Below are 21,109 nucleotides of genomic sequence, written 5' to 3' on the forward strand. Positions count from 1 at the left end.
ATCGAGCACCAGAGAGCTTGAAGATTCAAGCCATCCCATAGAGGATCTGTCCGAGCTGAGCACCACATTGGGCTCTTGCCATTGTAGACCAGAAGGTCATGGAGTTGGTAGGAGGAAGAAGAGTCTGTGTACTCCAGTGGCTTGGGAAATCCAAGGACCACCTGTCAAGCAAAGCCTGCTTTAGGTGAACTCACATTGTCCCTGTATTGTAAATTCTCTGCCCAAAGGCACAATAAAACAAGGCCACCATTGAAATCTAGACCGGAGACGTAGCCCTGGAGCATAGGGTGAAATCCTTATTAAAATTGCTTGTGTCTTTGTGTTTGCTTACTGTATTTCTCTGTTGTCTTTCCATTTTATTGTCTGTGTATTGGCAATCTGATCGATCCGTTGCTTTAATAACACAGAACACACACCAACACATGAGTCTGTAATACCTTAGTTTAATAAATCTTCAAATGATGTCATTCATAGTGTAAATATCAGATCAAGAGGTATCAGAGCTCAAGGTTGTAAGATTAGACAAGCTTGTGTTGGTTTAGCTGTGAATGCTCACAAGATCAAAGCTCAAATTAGGAGAAGGAGAGTTGGTGGAAACTAATCTTGAAATTGGGAGAGTCTATTCTCGAAGGACAATGTCAGAAGAAGGTTCCCTAGGGCCAGACCCTCAATTCATAGAGAGCTTTCTAGCTATAAAGTCTATGGTAGAAGAAATGTACAGAGACTTTAGAAAGCAAAAGGTGGAAGATGCATCAGGCTCTAAACAAGATAAAGAAGAAGAAGAGTCTCACTTCCATGACAACTCCAAAGGAAAGGGGAAAGAGGAAAGCTTTCTCACACCTCCTAATAGCCCTGTGCATAATAATGATATAGATGAGGTATTTGTACAAGCTACTCATCTAGAAGCTAGAGGAAAGAATGGAAGTCCAGAAGTTGGGGGGACCATCCCAACCCACTGTAAGCAAGAGTAAGGAGAAAATAAAATAGAAGTGGAAGGCAAGGAACGCTAACACTGCACAGAAAGCTAAAGCTTCATGCATTCACTGTAAAAAGAAGGGGCATGATGATGATCATTGTTGGATTCTGCATCCAGAGCTGAGGCCTAAGAAGTCTGAGGGCAAGAAGAAGAAGACAACTGTAGCTATTCAGAAAGATTTGGGGTCAGACTTGGGAGATGAAACAACTATAGCAGCCACAAGTATAAAAGGTAAGAATTTTGAAGCATATACTAGTAATTATGCTCAATCTGTTATTGATGAAGAAAATGAGAGAAAAAGACATTAACTTTTCCATATTCGAGTTATTTCCAAAAATCAAAAGATTGATACTTTGTTTGATAGTGGCTTACAAGTAAATTTAATTTCTGAAGCAATTGTAAAGAAATTGGGATTAGCAACTACGCCTCACAAGAAACCATACCTATTAGGATGGTTGAATCATAAAGCACAACTACAAGTGACTAGACAGTGCAAACTCAAGTTTTCTTTTGGGTCAGCATTTGTAGATGAGGTTGAGTTAGACATAATTCCTTTGGATATGTGTGGAATTGTTTTAGGAAGTCCTTACTTGTATGATAGAAAGGCTATTTTCTATAGAGCAGAGAACAAGTATCTACTTGTCAAAGATGGAATCGAATACTTTGTAAGAGCTCATAAGCTCAAGAATAATTATACTCTCATAAACTCAGGACAGATGAAAAGAATGATTAATTCATGCAAACAATTCTTACTAATGGCTGTAAAGGAAAAGAAACCTGATAAAACCAATGTATTTGAGGGCCGTAATGCTGAACAACAAGATGATATAAAAAAGGTTGTTTCAGAGGATGATGTTTTGTTTCAAGAACCTAAAGGTCTGCCACCCAAAAGGGGAATAGTACATGATATTATTTTGCAGCAAGATGTTCCATTGCCTAACATTGGGATGTACAGGTTGTCTGCTTTAGAGAATATTGAAATCAAGAAGCAGGTGCAGGAGTTGCTCGAGAAGGGCTTCATTAGGCCTAGTACATCACCATGTGGGTCACCAATTGTTTTGGTGAGAAAGAAAGATGGCTCTTGGAGAATGTGCATAGATTACCGAGCACTGAATAAGATAACAATCAAGAATCATTATCCCCTTCCTCGCATAGATGATCTTTTAGATCAATTAAAGGAAGCCGTTTATTTCACCAAGTTGGATTTGCACAGTGGATACCATCAAATCAAAGTTGCAGAGCAAGATGCATGGAAGACTGGTTTCAAAACAAAGCAGGGATTGTATGAATGGCTGGTTATGCCTTTTGGCTTGACCAATGCTCCTGCTACTTTCATGAGATTAATGAATGATGTACTCAGACCTTTTCTTGATGATTTTGTCACTGTGTATCTGGATGACATTATGATTTTTAGTAAAATGTGGGAAGAACATTTAAAGCATGTTAAACAGATATTGGATGTTTTGAAAAGAGAAAAACTTTATGTTAAACTCTCAAAATGTGAATTTGGAAAAACATCTCTAAATTACTTGGGTCATATAGTAGGGGGAGGTGAATTGAAAATAGATCCCTCTAAAGTGGCAGTCATTGTGAACTGGCCTAAACCCAGGTCTGCTACAAAGGTGAGAAGCTTCTTAGGAGCAACACAATATTGGAGCAAGTTTATTTCTAACTTCTCCTCGATTAGAACTCCCTTACATGCTGTAACAAGATTGAATAAGGTGTTTCAGTGGGGAGGCAAACATCAGAAAGCCTTCAACACCTTGAAAGAAAAAATTAGTACAACACCTGTACTAGCACTGCCTGATTTACAAAGACCATTTGAGATCCAAACTGATGCCAGTGACTATGCCATGGGAGCAGTGTTGACACAGCACGGTAAACCCATATGTTATCATTCTGAGACTTTTAATCCTGCAGTAGTTAACTATCCTACATATGATAAAGAATTGTATGCATTAGTTTAGAGTGTGAAAAAGTGGAAGCATTACTTAATGGGAAAAGAGACAATAATACATATTGATCATCAACCACTTCAATATCTACACTACCAAACTAAGCTGTAGCAATCAAGACATTACATATGGATGGGTTTTCTACAACAGTTTCATTTAGTCATCAGATATAAAAAGGGCATACATAACAAGGTTGTAGACATGTTATCTAGACCCATTATAATAGCATCTACCATACTTAAGCATAATTCAGTGCTATATGAAAGCTACATAGAACAATATGCTTAGAATATGGACTTTAAAGATGTATATGCAACTTTGAGTCAAGGAAAAAGAGTAGAAGAATTGGACTATCATATAAAGGACTGAATCTTATATCATTCTGGGAAACTCTACATTCCACAAACCGAAAGAGTAAAAATAATTAGGGAAGCACACATTTATCTGATATCAGGTCACTTTAGGGTAAGTAAAACAGTTACACAGCTGCAAAGATTATGCTATTGGCCGAAAATGAATGAGACAGTTTCTAGGTATGTAAGAGGGTGTGCCATGTGTGCTAAAAGCAAGCCCAGCAATAGAAAACTTGGCTTGTACACTCGCTTGCCAGTTCCTTCTCACCCTTGGGTAAGTGTTTCCATGGATTTTGTTGGAGGACTGCCTAAATCTAGGAAAGGTCATGATTATCTATATGTTGTTGTGGATAGGTTCAACAAAATGTGCATTTTGATACCTTGTAGTAAACAGATTACAGCTGAACAGACTGCAAAATTGTTCTTTGAACATGTATGGGTTCATTTTGGATTACCCACTTCCATTGTATCTGATTGAGACACCCGATTTGTGGGGAAGTTTTAGTTGAGTCTGTGGGAACTGATGGACACCAAACTGAAGAAAAACATGACTTTTCATCCACAAACAGATGGCCAGACAGAAGTAGTAAACATGACAATGATCTAGTTACTGAGAGGATATTGCAGTAAACATCCTAAGCTTTGGGATGAACACTTTTGTTATGTGCAGCATGCTTACAACAGAGCCAAACACTCCTCTACACAGAGATCTCCTTTTGAGACCTGTTTTGGTTTCATACCAAGGTCTCCTTTGGATTTTGTCTTTGGTAAAGACACCATGGTTGAAGGACATAGTGATGTGGACAAGGAAACTAGGTTCATTGAACAGATCCAGGAGATCCACCAGGCAGTATAGGAACAACTGGAAAGGATCCAGGCCAAGTACAAGGCTAGGCATGATAAGCATCGGATGGAGCATAGTTTTCAAGTTGGAGACCAAGTCTAGTTGTATATCAGCAAGGACATAATGCAAGGTGAAGGTAAAAAGCTAAAACCTATCAGGTATGGACCTTTTAGGATACTTGAGAAGATTGGTGAAAATGATTTTCGCCTTGATTTACCAGCTTACATGCACATCTACTCAGTCATAAATGCAGATTGCTTGAGATTGTTTGAACTTTCAATGATTGAGGACCCTGAAGAGCAAGGTCAATTACCTTCTATTGATGACCTGCTACCTGAGTATCTTAATGAGTTGCAGGAAGACACAGTGCTGGACAGGAAGGTGAGGACAACGCGTAGGGGAGATGCTGAGTACCTCAAGATTGGGCTCAAAGGTTCAAATCCGAGCATCGCAAAGTGGATTGAGATTGGACAAGTGAAGAAACAATATCCTCACTTAGTCGATGCTTAAAAACCAACTTTCGGTGGTCCAAAAGCTTTTTCAGTGGGAAGGTCGTGATTCGAATTGGATCCATAGAAGACTGTCAAAGAACCATGACTGTATCAGGTCGAACAAATCTATAAAGAATTCTAGAACAACGATCAAAAACACCTTGAACAAGTGGCAATGGCATCCAACGTGGAACGACGAGGACCTTGGTCAAAGCGCGCTGACCGAGGCCCATGGAGACTGCACGGGAGGCCGAATTAGCCCCTGGGAGCCCCGAATCGGGAAACGGAGGTGATTTTTGAGGCACGATCGCGCATCACTAGGTGAACAGGGCCAAAATGGAAAATTCCAAGCACTCGGTCGCGTGGGGGAACCGGAGGACCGCGGGCGGAAAAGGGAAAAAGTGCTAATCATACAAGGCGGGACCCGTGCTCTGGAAACTGACGGTTTTGATCGGGGCATCCTTAAACGGTAAGAGGTTTTGGACGAAAGCGGAGCGATTCCATACAACGATCGATGTGTGGCAGGCGAAGGTGAGAGAAAACTGTCATTGATCACGCGCTATGGGTCGAGCAAGTCAACCACGCAAAACGTGCGTATGGCGTTGGATCTAGAGGGCCCAGATTGGATGGCTGAGATCGCGCCCGATGGAAGAAGCAGAATCGACAGGGAATTAAGCCACGTTTTAGAGGGGATTTGAAATTCATTTGACCACCACGGTGGAGGAAGAATGCATCCATGACATAACTGAAGAAACGAACTGACGAAGCATGCTGGCACCATTTAGAGGAAGACAAGTGGCAACTCCTTGAGCACTGATGATGACGCCGAACAGGGAACTCCAAGCGCAGCCACAGAAGGTGAATCGACAGAGGCGGAAGAGGAACCAAACAGGCATAGGGATTGAATGGCTAAAGCCATGAATAGAGGCAGTCGAATCAGGGAGTCGAGTTAGACACAGAGAGACAGAAGTCGAGAGACGAAGAAGTGGAACAGTGAACCCTGAGAGGAGGACTGAACACAAAGAACAGTAAAACAGAGCAGAGGAGACAGAGGGCCGAGTTGATTAGCAGTAGCATCGAGCACTAGAAAGCTTGAAGATTCAAGCCATCCCATAGAGGATCTGTCCAGGCTAAGCACCACATTGGGCTCTTGCCATTGTAGACCAGAAGGTCACAAAGCTGGTAGGAGGAAGAAGAGTCTGTGTACTCCAGTGGCTTGGGAAATCTGAGGACCACCCTGCCAAGCAAACCCTGCTTCAGGTGAATTCACATTGAGTCCCTATATTTTAAATTCTCTGCCCAAAGGCACAATAAAACAAGGCCACCACTGAAAGCTAGACCGAAGACGTAGCCCTGGAGCATAGGGTGAACTCCTTATTAAAATTGCTTGTGTCTTTGTGTTTGCTTACTATATTTCTCTGTTGTCTTTCCATTTTGTTGTTTGTGTATTGGCAATCTGATCGATCCGTTTCTTCAATAACACAGAACACACACCAACACATGAGTCTGTAATACCTTAGTTTAATAAATCTTCAACTGATGTCATTCATAGGGTGAATATCAGTTCAGATGTGGTCTGGGAAACCCCCAATGTATTCCTTTTCTATTAGAATCCATGCAATTCTTTTATCCCGAGCAGCCAAACACTGTGGGTCGACGTAAACAAACTTCCCAATCGCATTGCCAATGTCCATGAATAATTGCTGAGTCCAGAATTCAATAAGAAAACCAGGCAATTTAACCCAAGTAAGTTTTTTTTTAGGCATCTCCTTCAGGGTATTGAAACCAACATACCAAGAATGTAAATCCAAGAAACTCCACCCATTGATCCATGGAAGTGCCTTAATTTTGAATAGATCGTCCTGGCTGAGGAAATGAAAGCTGTACCATCCGCTCATCAAACACACCATCGAAGGCATATAACCCAACAAAGACTTCCATATGGTTTCTACCCAGCTCCGCATTTCGTCCACACCCAATTCAACAAAATGCCATTTACCAACAAGCACCCTCTTCTATAGACAGTTAACTTGGTTGATCAATACATCATGGACGAAATAGACAATAGACGCCAGGGTGGTAATTTTAATAGAGCGATGCTTATTCCAGGCATGCTTGTCTCTATCGTCCTGTATCTCCCCATGTGATCGGGGATTGCATGTCCACCACCTGGAAGGTCCATCAGGGCACCCACCGAGCGCCAAGTATCCTGGTCGATAGGTCCACCATCCCGATCTGACCGAGAGAATAACCGATAGTTCGATTTAGCCTTCAGCGTGGTCCGTATGTAGGCCTCGTGTGCCAATGTGTCAGACTCAAAAGGATCCATCATGTACCAAATGCAAATGGAAACAAGGGGGCGCAAAATCTAAGGATTTAAAAATAAGAAAACAATCATAAAAACATGTCAATGTAGTAGGTCAGTCCACAGGTAGATCCAACAGAAAATCCCAACAGGAATGTCTTGGGATCCCCAATCATTGGGCATATTGTCAGAACCCATGCTATATTATACCTGCATAACGGCAAACGAAATGGGAAGGAAATAGAAGTGTGCATATAAAATATGGGTAACCCAATTTAGAGCTACAACACGCACTTACCAATGCCCAAAATGTCATAATCATCATGCCAGAGAATACTGAGGATGGTGACCCATGTCATATCAATTAAGTATATCCCAACGCCCTCCTACAAAAAATTCAAATAATGTCGAAAAATAGTTAATTGGCCACCGGAAGACCCAATTCCTCCCAGTGCATCAGAAACCATTACAGATCATGCAAGAAATACAACACCCGACCAGAGCCAAGGGAGGAAAAACTAGAAATGTTTATCCTTCGCAACGACAACAACAATAACAGCGCAAACAAGTCCACCCCCTGTTACACAACTGGAACCCAAATTCCTTGCAAGGCCTAGAAATAATGAACGAATTAACCCAATGTTGCGAGAGTGCATAGTAGTTTATAGGGATCAAGCAAGATCCCATTCCTTGGTTATGGTTTGGGCAGGCCAGAGAAAGGATATCAGTCCAGATAGGCATTTGGACACCTGAAAGTGGAAGGGATAAGGGTCCGAATTATGAAAATTAGGATGTAGATGGCTATAATGAAAATCATTAGAATGTGCATAATCTTCGATTGTAAAATGGAGAACAAAACATCCACGTTAAAAACGAGCATTCTAGATCCAGTTTAGGAAATGTAGAACCAACCTAAATAAACCAAAATATATCCCCACGTCCTAAGGACGATAGACAAAGGGAAAATAAAAATGGTCAAATGCAAATCCCAAATCGAAACAAACCAAGAGAAAAAATGTCGATATATGAGAAATCTAAGTCCAGTATACTATGATCCCACCACTAGGTAGCAATAAAAAGCCCGCATGTAACCACCCCAGCTAATATCTAAGCGACCTATCAGTCCTATCAACCCAGGATTCCAAACATGATACAGGTATGAATACAGTACCCATGACATAGTAGGCCAAGATACCACAGCCTGTTCGGAAGTGTAGATGTACATACCAGGTTGTCTGTGATGGATTGCGAGGTGTGAGATTCTGCCACCCATCTAAACGAAAGAAAGAAAGAAAGAAAGCCAAGCTAAGCTCCTTCAATATCAGGTGCTCCATTTCACATCACTATACAACTCCACAGGTCTATGCAGCTACTCAGGCTCTGATTTACTCCATGCAACTTGGCACGCATGCTCCATGCAACTCTACACAAATTTTCTCACAGTAACAGAGCATAAAACTGGTGGGAGCACATTGGGGAGGCATCAGTGTCGAGGAAAGAAAATGTTTACTCTTTCGCTGGGAGGATGTGAGACTCACACTTGGGATTTAATGACCATGATTGTCCGAGCAGACTTACTGATACCTGAGTACAAGAGGGCGCATGGCTATAATTCTAGCCTGACACCCCCTCCCATATAACATCTCCAATTAAGGTACTCACATTCAATAACATTGAATACACCCAAATTGGAATAATGCCCTTGAGTTTTATTAGAAAATAGAGAGAAAGTAGAGAGATCCATTAAACACAGCACCCAACACAATATGTTTTATTGATCTCACAGATATTACATATATAGGAATACATGATCTTTCTAGATCTGAGAATGGTGGATCTAGATTACTAAAAATAGCTAGTACACCTATTAACCTAGGAACTCACACAATACAACTTTGGACAACTTGGAAGTCATGGAAGCATTACTTCCAACACCCTCCCTTAATGCTTACATGTATAAATTATAAAAAAACCCATATTATAACAATAAATAAATCTTTTTCAGATTTGTCTAATATGGTCATCATCAACACCCACATCCACTCTGGAATCTCGCAAACACTGCTCTTTCACCACCATATCTTCGAGCTATCACTTGACCTCCATTTAAAACATAACCGCCTCTAACCATCGTTTATGGACTTTACAACATTGACAACTCAGCACGTCGGGGCTTCCGTGATAAGAGCCATCAAGTAATGAGCCATCCTATGGACCAACCACCATCTGTAGGATATTTCGCTTTCAGATATCCGTCAGTTGATAGGATTGAGGTTTGGATACTGAATGTTCTCAAGCGTTGATCAATCAACTTGAACTTACATGAACTGATGTTTTGGACACCGGTGCTTCTAGTTTAAGAACCACCAACCCTTTTTATAACCAAAATTACTAACACACAAGAATTGACGTTTCAGACACAAGTGCTTCCAGTTTAAGAACCATCAATCCTTTTAAAAACACACCACCAAAACAATCTCACATTTTTTTTAATCTTCATTATAACATATAAAATAATAATATAACAAAACCACTTCAAACCACGAATCCCCACACAAACAGTCCTTCCACTTCCCAGCTTTTTCCCTTCTGGCCCACGCCACCAAACTCTTCGCCTTTGCCTCGCCTTGACATCAGGTAAAGGAATATAAATTTGTTTGTCAAAACGACCAAGAGTTCTCTCGGTGCAGCATTTCTGCGGGCGATCTCCTATTTTGATTGTTGTGCATTCAAAGGCTCATCCTCCACAGTGAATGGGCACAAACTGAACGAGATGAAAAAAAAACTTATCATTTGCTGAACGCTGAAATCTGGCCATTGCTTGAGTAATTCCGAGTCAAATAATCTCTGGTAGCCATAATTTTGTTTCCATGAGCCCGTTTAACAACAGATCTATACGACGCGTCCAATCTGCGGCCTTATGACGCAAAAAAATCTCATGACTGATTCTGTTGTAAAATAAACCCTCCACCGTAGCTGTCCACAATGGTTTTTGACTATGACGATGCAGTTTCACTGATCCGTTGGGATTCCACCTCCAGAATAATTGATTTGTCTGATAGGAGTGCTTTCTGATGGGGTTTGAGTTCTTCAGCAAATGCATGGACGGATGAGGCTGATACTATGAAGAAAATCACCGCACTTTGACCTGATTACTGTAATCCTTTGACAACAGCACGTGAATGATGTTCTTGGACACCGATTTCACACCCCGATTTCTTCTCACGATCACGCCCAACAATCTTGCTTGGACTCTAGATCTACACACGCAACAATAATTTTACACACAGAAACACTAAAATCAAACACTCTCTTACCTTATTTATTTACATAGAAATAAACTCAAGGCTTCTCTCACATTTTCCTGGCCCTCCCTTGAGGGAGTCAGGCCAGAATCAGCTCTGATACCATATTAGAAAATAGAGAGAAAGCAGAGAGATCCATTAAACACAACACCCAACACAATATGTCTTATTCATCTCACAGATATTACATATATAAGAATACATGATCTTTTGGTAGATCTAGATTACTAAAAATAGCTAGTATACTTATTAACTTAGGAATGCACACAATACAACTCATGACAACTTGGAAGTCATGGAAGCATTACTTCCAACAAGTTTATGAATTGAACTATGTTCGCACAGTGGTTAAATCTGAAGTATTTGAGATCTGGAATCATAGAGATATATGATGAATATTTTACACTTTATGGGATGATTTTCCAGCGCCCTTTCCCATTAACTTCTATATGACTTTTTTCAGACCGTGGGCTTGATTAGCTTGTTGGTCTGCCATTTTATTTTGGCTTTTTAGGATGTGATAAAATCTTTTATGCTGAAAAGATTCCAACCTGCTCTTGATCCTTTGCAAAAGTAGGTTTAGTTTGTCGGTTTTGGAGGGTGTGTGTTTTTGAAAAAGATGAATGGATGTGAGAGAGTTTCTTTTAATAGTAATTCTAGAGATTCTGAGGTCTTTGGTTAAGGACAATTTTAGGAAAACACCATACCATTCTGCGATGTTATTGGCTTCTTTGCCAAGCCCCCATGAAAACCCAATTTCTTGATGCTCAATGGGGTCCCCTAGGATCCCTCCCCCTCTTTCCATCCATGTTTATTTTAGAGATTTTTAACATACAAGATTTGTTATAATATCATGACTTACTAATATTCCAAACAAAAGAAACCCCATTTCATGTTAATATGACACTTCCATATCACATTTTTTTTTCTTTTCTAAATTAATATATTTAATTAGAATAACAAAAAGGCAAATAAATCTAGATATTTAGTTTGTGATTATTATATAAAATATTTTATATAGATTAAATCCTTACTATTTATCTAACAATTATTGATAATTAAATTAATTTTTTGTAAATTTTATTTTAAAATAAGTCTATAAACATATTTATAAAATGTTATTTATCATTAAAAAAAATATTTTTTTAAACACACATGGACAGCAAGAGAGATACGAAAGATAAAACATGCAATACAATTTTATTAACATGAGATATACATTTATAGTACAATACGTGACTCTTGGGTTTCAGATCCCAAGGTCTCTTGGGCTGCTTTGGTCTATTCGGCTTCCACACTAACCCATTTAGGATTAGGTGTCCAACATTCCCCCCCTTAATCCGAAGGGTTATGTATGAGTCCAAGAAGAGAGCTGTAATACAAAATGTGCAAAAAATGCATGGCAGCACTAGGCTGAATGTGCTCTATGAAATGTTGGTATAAAGGGCAGTGGTTTAAGAATGACCACCAACACTGGAACGCTTAGTGCAGTTCCCGGAACTCTTCCAAAACTGGCAAGAAACTGAAGTTTTCTGCTAGAGGAAGTGATCCTATTCTTTTAAAGAGGGAAACCTTCAACCATAAAAGGGAGGTCTCACCCCGCATAAAAGGTAAAACTTCAACCTGAAAGGGGAAGTCTCAACCTGTGATGGTTTAAGGATGACCAACAACTCTGGAATGCTTAATGCAATTCCTGGAACTCTTCCAAAACTGGCAAGAAGCTGGAGTCTTCTGCTAGAGGAAGTGTTCTCAATTGTGTTTCTGGAATGCTTCCGAAACTGGCAAGAAGCTGAAGTCTTCTGCTAGAGGAAGTGTCCCAGATTGCCAACTGAAGGCATGTTCAGGGGCATCTTTGTCTTTGGCTACAACTCTGAAACTGGTGTGGCAGGTTGTGGCTCAGGCTCGCTTGATGTGACTTTGAAGCTTGTAGATGACCATCATTTCCCCCCCTATCAGATACAAGGTGAGATGATGGAGAAAACTCGACTGTAGGACTGTTCAATATTCTGGAACACGTTCTGACATGTGTTTGGAATATCTTCTTGGCTGTTGATGCCCATTGCCAAGAAGCGATCCATCCAAGATGAATCTTTGTTCTTGCAGGACGTTTGTTTTTGAAGCATCTGTGTGAAGAATGGCTAGTTTTATGACAGTGCTTACATGGATGAAGATCAAAACAGTGATCTTTCAAATGGCCAACTCAGTCACAGTGTTGGCATTTCACGATCTGTTGTTGTTGTTGTGGAAGAGGGGCAGAATCTGGAACAGCTGGAGGTGAACTGTCATGAGGAGCAGGTGAACTGTCATGAATGAATCCAGCACTCTGAAACTGAATGGGCTTGGCATAGTCTGGAATATGAAAGGACAAGTCCTTGTCATATCCAAGACCAGTTCTGTGCTTGTTGTGGACAAGTTGTTCCCAAGGTCTAATGATGGGCTTGGGAAGTGCAGACTGAGTTTCTGCATCTACATATACAATTGCTGCTTTATTTGAATGAACTGTAACATTATTGACTTGCTGCTGATGGGTGGTTGTTTCAATGTTTTGAACAAAAACAGGTTCAGGATGATGTCTATTTTGATGTAGCTCTTCTTGCTGTAGCTGTGATTCAAGCTGCAAAAAATCAATCTTTCCCTGTGCATTTTGTGGACATGTCTGAATTTCTGAAAGAGATCCTATGCTGATTTGTAATGTGTCATCAACAGTAGATTGTATAAGAGTTTTCATGAATTCTAATACTTCACTGATTCTGGCCATTTTTCTTCAATGTCAGATTTACACCTTAAAAACTGATCACAATTATTACTTAGTGCAGAAAAGTAACCGTACACAGCAATATCTTGAAGGAAACAACCAAGAGTATATATTCAGAGTGATTCGATTTGGAAGGCCTCAATACATTTTTGGCACAAGCGTTTAAACCATTGTAGTCTTATATACATCTGAGCTTTGAACAATGACTCGAGTATTTCACCAAACTGTCTTTCGTTTCATCTTTACACAAACCATTTACTCTTTGCTTTCTGAACAAGTTGACTACAAGAAGCAACTATTTACCTTTGCCGGACACCAGAAAAGAAAATATTACGATATTTTGGTGATGGGTGTAAAGCACTCAGAGCGAGAATTCTGCTACACAGAATTTACATGAGCAGGATGGCCGAACAGACTGTTCAATTCTCAATTTGAATTCAAATCAACTGCAAAACAACTGAAGAAAATTTCTTCTGTCGGAGGTGGTGGTAAGATTACCCAGCTGCTCAACTTATATAGCGAGACTGCACGCTTATCACTACAAACACACGCATCTCCAGACAAAACGGAGCGGACAATTCGAATTAAAAACAAGATTTCGTGTTGCAGTTTCAAACCAAAGAATTCTTCAGGCTACCCGTATAACAGGATCAAGAGAATATCTGGAATCTCCTCTACAACAATCTTTTGAGGAGATTTTGCATCTACCATGTAGACTCTGCGGGCGAACACTTCATCTTTGTAACAGCGAAAACACAAAATAATGTACCATATACAGTCGCAACAATTACACTGAGGGCCACGTTGTATGGCAGAACAGGTGGCTACAATGACCCAAGAAATGTGGAATCCTTCACAGAGATATAATGTTGATGGACGCTGTCAATCAAAATCCACAAATCACTTTCTTCTCAACAAAGTGTTTGAGTAGGAGATGAAGGGAGGTCAAGAAAGCAGAGAAAACGCAAAAACTCAATCCACCATAAACACTAGATGGATTCTGTCAAAAGAAAAAAAAGATTTATCAGAAGAAATATACAGGGAAGGGATCCGCAATCCCACTCCCGATCAAATTGATGAGATTGCCAGTCGACTGCGGACGTATGGTACCATTCAAGGAAAGAGCGTGCACTACTTGTTTCAAAATCGCAAAGCTGGCGAACGGAGATAGAAAGAAGAGAGAGTGTCACTCCATTAATGACCAGTCAGCTTCAAGGCTATGCGAGAATTACACCACAACTCCATTACCAATTCCATTTTGCAAAGTAACTCTCCACTCGCTCTTGGCATATTTAAAGAGAGATAGTGGGCAACTTTGCCTTTTGGCAAAGTCTGGTAGTCTTGTATTCGTAAATTGGCATGTAACTCTGGTTCTTTCATATTTTTATTGGGCCGGCCATGGCTAATAGTAAGACTCTGGTGATCACCCCCATCATTCTCCAGAAGCGGAAGTTCAAGCCATCGGATGATGATATTGTCTGGCCTCCCACTGTCATAATTCAGAATACAAGGCTCGCGAAGAATGAAGATAGTCGATGGACTGGCCTGTGTGTCTTTTATTTTGCCTCAGTTGTATTTCCCTCTGAGAAACGTGATAATGAAATATTGTTGTTCACGGCGCAATCACGCAGTGAATTTCTTGACACGTTTTGCTTTTGTTTTCCTCAGTTTTCATGAAAGCTATAGCGCCTTAGTCAACTTAATTATGTGCAGCATTACCATCCTCACCCTAACACAAAATATGAAAATAATGCAAGCATCTAGTAACTTTAGTTATGCATTCCAGTACTCAGCAAGATCAACAAGTGTTGAAACATTAGAACAAATATAAACAAACAATAGATGTTCCGAGTGCCGTCAAAAGCACTGAAACAAAATTCACTCTGTTGTTGCTAAGAATATTTTGCCCATAGATTTTCTTGACAGTTGGCCCTGGTTATTTGGCTCAGCTTTTTGATTCATAGACACATCCTCAATACGACGCAAATTTAATCCTAAAATTGGCACACAGTCCCAGCAAATGAAGTTACGGCAACAATGTGAGCTAGCGCAAGGGAGATTCTGCCTTTCAGTGTCTCTTCAGTGCTCACGGTCATCACAAAAGAAAATAATAGTAGGAGAGGACACGATTTTCTGTTGTTGTCCCTTCAAATGCACCAGCGGCAAGAAGAATGAGCTCACGATCATCACAAAATTAGAGAATAATTTACCTTCAGTACTCAATGCATCCTTCAGCTGAGAAAATTGTCTCTACACTTATGCTTAACTCGTCCTCTTCAAGGGTCCCGAGCTATGCTACAGCAGCCTTACTTTCCTTTCAAATTCACCTTCTTTCTTGAGAGTTGTAATGTCAGGTTCACTACGCTTCCGCCCAACGATTCTATGCACCAGGCCAATGCAACGGACAGGCCAGCATCATGATTATAGGAGTTATGATTATTGCAGGAGTAGAGTGTGGAGGAGGGTCAACATATGACCGGTGCTTGCATTGTTTAAAACAACATTGAACACAGGATTAGGTGGTTTGGATAATGCCAACCGAGAGCTGATATACAGTGCTAATAACCAGGAGTGGATTCAAACAATGGCAGCGTATCACAAAAAGGCGTGGTATGGAATATCCCGGAAGTGCACCAGCATACAATATTTGGAGCGATACAAGAATGCACAGCCTTCAATTCAGCGCAGAGAAGTAATGCAGCCAGAAGATTCAGCACAGAATATGTGGCAGGAAAACAGGAGTTACAGAGAATATAAAACGTCTATGACACTCACACAGTGTTTGCAGTAGGTCTTTTAACAGAGGGCCTTCATCATAGAGATTCGACGCGGGAGGTGAGCAGTCATCACAGAGGTTCAACGATCCAGTTCTAGAAGACCAAGAGACGTTACACTCGTAAAAAACATGCCAACAATGATAATTCAGAGGTGTGTTCTTGCTAGGGCGGCAGAGATGGCAGGTCTAAACAAGGAGCATTTTTAGAAGGCAGGTGAATAAAAATGGCGCTGGGAAATAACAGGTTGTAGCTAAAATTTAGCTGAGAAAATATTCATGACAAAATATTCATGAAATGCAGAATAGATGGCAGAAATGATCTGCACATAAAGGCCATAAGACAAATGGCTCACATTAATTATGCAGGTCAGGAATACGCCTGCTCTGATACCATGTTAAACACACATGGACAGCAAGAGAGATACGAAAGATAAAACATGCAATACAATTTTATTAACATGAGATGTACATTTATAGTACAATACGTGACTCTTGGGTTTCAAATCCCAAGGTCTCTTGGACTGCTTTGGTCTATTCGACTTCCACACTAACCCATTTAGGATTAGGTGTCCAACATATTTAAATGAAAAAATGCCTTTAAAAATAATTATAATAAAATATTGAGTCAAAATATTTGTTCAAGTTTAATTTTTTTAATTAAAAAAATTATTGCATTGGATTAAAATCATTGTCAGATTTTTGTTCACTCTAAAGGACACTAGTTGTTTTTAGAATGGACACTTCAACTATTATCAAAGGATATATATATATATATATATAAAGACTAAAAACTAACAAAGAAAGAGCTATAAATAAATTTTTATACTCTAAAGATTTAAAGTAGTTTTCCATTATGACAGAAAATAAAAATTGACATAAAAATTGAAAAGCAATTACATCAAATTTAATTATATATAATGATGGTTATAATGGCTATAATAAATTCTCTGCCCCCTTTCAGGTTCAAATCTCACAGATCTCAGGCAAGACCATTCTGCAATGGGTCTACCCTTCAGATCTGGTGCAGGAACTCAAGGTAAAACTGGAACGCCGATTCGGGATCCCCTCTGCCCTACAGAGACTTCTATTTCAAGGTAAACAACTCGATGATCCTCTTCCCCTCTCTTCTTACAGCATAAAAAATAATAGCTCTTTAGTGTTTTCCCTTCGCTTGAGAGGCGGCGCTACAGGTCAATCTTCTTCTGCTCCTCCCTTCTCCTACAAAGCTGCAGTACACTCTGAGATTCCCTTTTCCCCTGAGGCTCCCAAACCCAAGCCTTTCCTGGTTGACAAGTTAGAGGAGGTTCCCTCTGTTGAGATCTCCCACCCTAACCTTGCATATTACCTTCAAAAATTTGCTGAAAGGGCCATCATCTGCAGATTCAACGGGCTTTGGCCATGCTCTAAGGACCTCTATGACTGGATCCATGTCAACTGGACTCACCATTGCAAGGTCAGCTTCTGCTCAAAAGGATATTTTATAGTTCTGTTTGACAATCCTAAGCATTATGAACAGGCCTTAGAAGAAGGTCCTTGGTTTATGGGTACAACAGGACTCTTCTTAACTCCATGGTTCCCAGATTTTGACCCAGCATCTGCAGTCATCACCAAAGCGCCTGTCTGGATCAGACTTCCAAATTTACCAGCTCACCTGTGGCATTTAGCAGTCTATAGGTGTATAGGCAACACCTTGGGCCGCTTTTTAATGGGAGATTCTATGCGGGAACATCAAGGTCTCTACACATATGCCAAAATATGTGTGGAGCTAGATCTAAGAAAGGGTTTGCCAGATCAAATCAATCTCAAGATCAATGATTTTGTTTGGACCCAGAACTTGGACTTCGAGAACACTGCCTTCCGTTGCCGCCATTGTCACCTAACAGGGCACCTGCAGAATTCTTGCCCATCGCTCCCTGCAAAAGCGAAAAAGGGCAACATTGCAAAGACCAAACCCAAACGCTAGGCCCCTTGTCCTCCGCCGCTAGCAGTGAGCTCTGATTCCTCAAGCTCGGAAGATGAGGAGAGTGATGCAGAACAGGACCAGGCACCTCAATCGATGGATCCGCCCATTGATACTCCTGCGCACACCTCTGTCTCAGCAATCTCCCAGAAACGCATCCATGAGACCTCCTCTTCTGAATCAGATAAGGAGATCCCCCTGTTGGAAAATTCCAGTCTTCAAGTTGTTTTAGCTCATTCTCCCCAGGATGGCTGGATAAAAGTCAATAAAAAGAAAGGGAAAAAACATCGTGTTGAGAATTATGCCCCTGTGGGGTAAAAGTCAGTTTTTGCTCTCAAGTTAACTAATGTAGCTCCTTGTATGGTTCATTCCTTTTCCGGGACCGAGGTTGATAGTTTCATCATTTCCGGTCGGCCGGTTTCTTGTCTCTCTTGATTGTACTATATTTTACTCAATAGAAATAGTTTAATTTTACTGAGAAAAAAAATGGCTATAATAAATTAAAATTTAATTATGAATAATACTTAATATAATAAGAACAAACCCCTTGGCTCATTGAGTGGAGCGAAAGAAGTTCATTGATTTTTTTGGGAGGAACCCTAGCTCTGCAGCCGCCGCCATGCCCTCGGCCGCCAAGGTTTCTCAGATCGCCTCTGCTGCGAATGGAATCGAGTGCCGCAGGCACAGATCAAGGGATTTATCCCCCACTGCAGGTGCACAGGATGCTCATTATGTGAATGCTGTGGCCGCAAACAAGATTACTCGCGCGGATCTCTTTGCAGAGTGCCCTGGAGTAGCACGGCATCAACTCCCCGCTTTCACAAAAAGCTCATGGAGCCATCCTCAGCCTGTTGGCGCAGCAGCCAAGGGTGCTCCAGCAGAACCCACGCAGCGTATCCACTGATCTTGGATACTGGGAAGGAAAAGCCTGCTTCGATGGGCGGTATGCCTCCTCCGCAAATGAGGCAAATCCAAAATACGAAAACCAATCTTCACGCATGTTGCCTCTCTGCACAGATCTGCAATGGAAAGAGGCATTTGGTCTTTTCTGCATCATTCCAGATACAAATCAAGCTCATTACAGGCAAAACTATGCTACAATGGGTTAACCAGACGGATCTAGTGCAGAATCTCAAGCATACGCTGAGCATCAAACTGGGAATCCCCTTTGCAGCTCAACGGCTTCTCCATGAAGGTAAACAACTTGAGGATCCCTATCCCATTTCTTTTTTCGGCATTGAGAAAGATGCATGCATTATTTTAACCCTTCGTTTGAGGGGAGGAGCTGCTGGAGAGTCTTCCTCAGCTAAGGCATTTTCTTATAAAGATGCAGTCCATGCTAATAAGCCTGAAAAGACAGATCCGCCAGTTCAGGCTTCTCCCAAGCCCTTTCTGGTTGACAAATCGGAAGAGGTCCCCTCTGTTGAGATCTCTTACCCTGACTTAGCAGATGACACTCAGCAATTTGCTGAAAGGGCCATCATCTGCAGATTCAATGGTCTCTGGCCACGCTCAAAGGATCTTTATGATTGGATCAAGGACAACTGGACTCACCGATGCAAGATTTACTTCTGTGCAAAGGGATATTTTATAGTGTTGTTCGACAATCTCGAGGACTACATAGAGGCCTTAGAAGAAGGCCCTTGGTTCATGGGTTCGGCAGGCCTCTTCTTAACTCCATGGTTCCCAGACTTTGATCCAGCTTCTGCAGTTATCACAAAAGCCCCTGTATGGATCAGACTTCCAAATCTCCCAATTCACCTGTGGCGCACAGAGGTATACAGGCAAATAGGCAACACTTTGGGTTGCTTCTTAATGGGAGATTACGAGAGGGAAAAGCAGGGTCTTTACACATATGCCAGAATTTGTGTGGAGCTAGATTTAAGCAAGGGATTGCCAGAGCAAATCAATCTCAAGATCAAGGACTCTGTTTGGACTCAGCTTCTAGACTACGAGAACACTGCCTTTCGGTGCCGCCATTGTCACCTTACAGGACACCTGCAGAACTCCTGCCCATCGCTGACATCAAGAACGAAAAAGGGATTCAACGCAAAATCCAAGCCCAAGCGTTGGGCTCCCTGCCCTCCTCCGCCGACTGGGAGCCCCAGCTCCCCAGGTTCGAAGGATGGGGATAGCGATTCAGAACCAGATCAGGAGCCTCAGCCGATGAATCCTCCCATGGATACCATGGGCCATCCCCCGGACACAGCAATCGCCCTGAAGCGCAGCCATGAGACCTCCTCAGAATCTGAAAAGGAATTCCAGATGTCAGAGTTTCCCAGCCTACAAGTTGTCCTAGCTCATCCTCCCCAGGATGGCTGGACAAAAGTCATCAAAAAGAAAGGGAAAAAATAATGCGTTATAGCTTCTACCCCTATGGGGTAAAGATCATTTGGGATGTCTGTGATTACATGCTATCTGATGTTGACATTAGTTTGAATCTTTTCACCGGGACCGAGGTTGATGGATACATCATTTCCGGTCTGCCGGTCTCTTGCTTTGCCTGATTGTACTATATTTTCTACTTAATAGAATTAGTCTTTACCGAGAAAAAAAATACTTAATATAATAAATATAAGTAATTATAAGTAACGATAAATATAATAAATTAAAATTTATTTGATGAATATAATAAATTAAAAGTAATAAATGAGAGAATGTAGTTATATTTAAACCAAATCCACGTGGTGGCAATGCACTATTGCTTTTGCCCATGTGGCTCTTGTTTTCAATTTTGCGGTTTGTTGGCTTTTGGAAATGATGTAATCTAATTTAATTTAACATAAGATCTTAGTGGCATACTCCCTTATGACGTGAATATCCATCTTAGTAGGATCAATAGCCTGTACCTAGTGAACACCATCAAGTTCCCTCCTTAGTCTGTCTTTAGATGTAGCATAAAGTATCATTGCCGTGATGCGGGATCTGTTGGGAGACCTATAAATAATGCCACAACATTCATAAATTCAGATGAAATTCTCAAGTAAACCTCATAGAAGAATACAACCAACATTCCATTTGGTCTAGTTTTTTCACATTCTTTATAGCTAAACCACAACCCAATCTACTAATTTGGTGAAATATTTCCTACTAAAAAACCTTACCTAAACAACAGAGAACAAAAAATATATAAGTAACTGAAATACTAACTAGGAAATGAAGAAGATCTTTCTCTTTTGACAATTATCCACAATGTCATAGCTGAAATCAAATACTACATATCTGCAGTCATTATTCGAAAGGGATGTTGTAAAATTGTCATAAATTTCTACAACCCCTCTCGTTTTATCGACCAACACTTTCTTGGATTTCTCATCGATATTGAAGACAATGTAATGATGAGCCTACTTCCTCTTCAACTCCTAAAACAAACTCAGACATTTGTTGGA

General features: G+C 40.8%; 1 protein-coding gene across 1 annotated transcript in view; it reads left to right on the forward strand.

The window, feature by feature from the left end:
- LOC149253605 (uncharacterized) overlaps window positions 1-17,723 on the forward strand; it is a 43,878-nt gene extending 26,155 nt beyond the window's left edge. The window contains exon 2 of the mRNA XM_089454541.1: window positions 17,277-17,723. Within this exon, the coding sequence (XP_089310667.1) occupies window positions 17,277-17,723 (447 nt within the window). The remainder of the gene's footprint in view (window positions 1-17,276) is intronic.
- Window positions 17,724-21,109: the final 3,386 nt, after the last annotated feature.

The sequence above is a fragment of the Pinus tabuliformis genome, chromosome 7 (assembly GCF_031772625.1).
Source record: "Pinus tabuliformis cultivar Carrire ecotype Pingquan chromosome 7, CPIR1, whole genome shotgun sequence".
In the NCBI taxonomy this organism is placed as follows: domain Eukaryota; kingdom Viridiplantae; phylum Streptophyta; class Pinopsida; order Pinales; family Pinaceae; genus Pinus; species Pinus tabuliformis.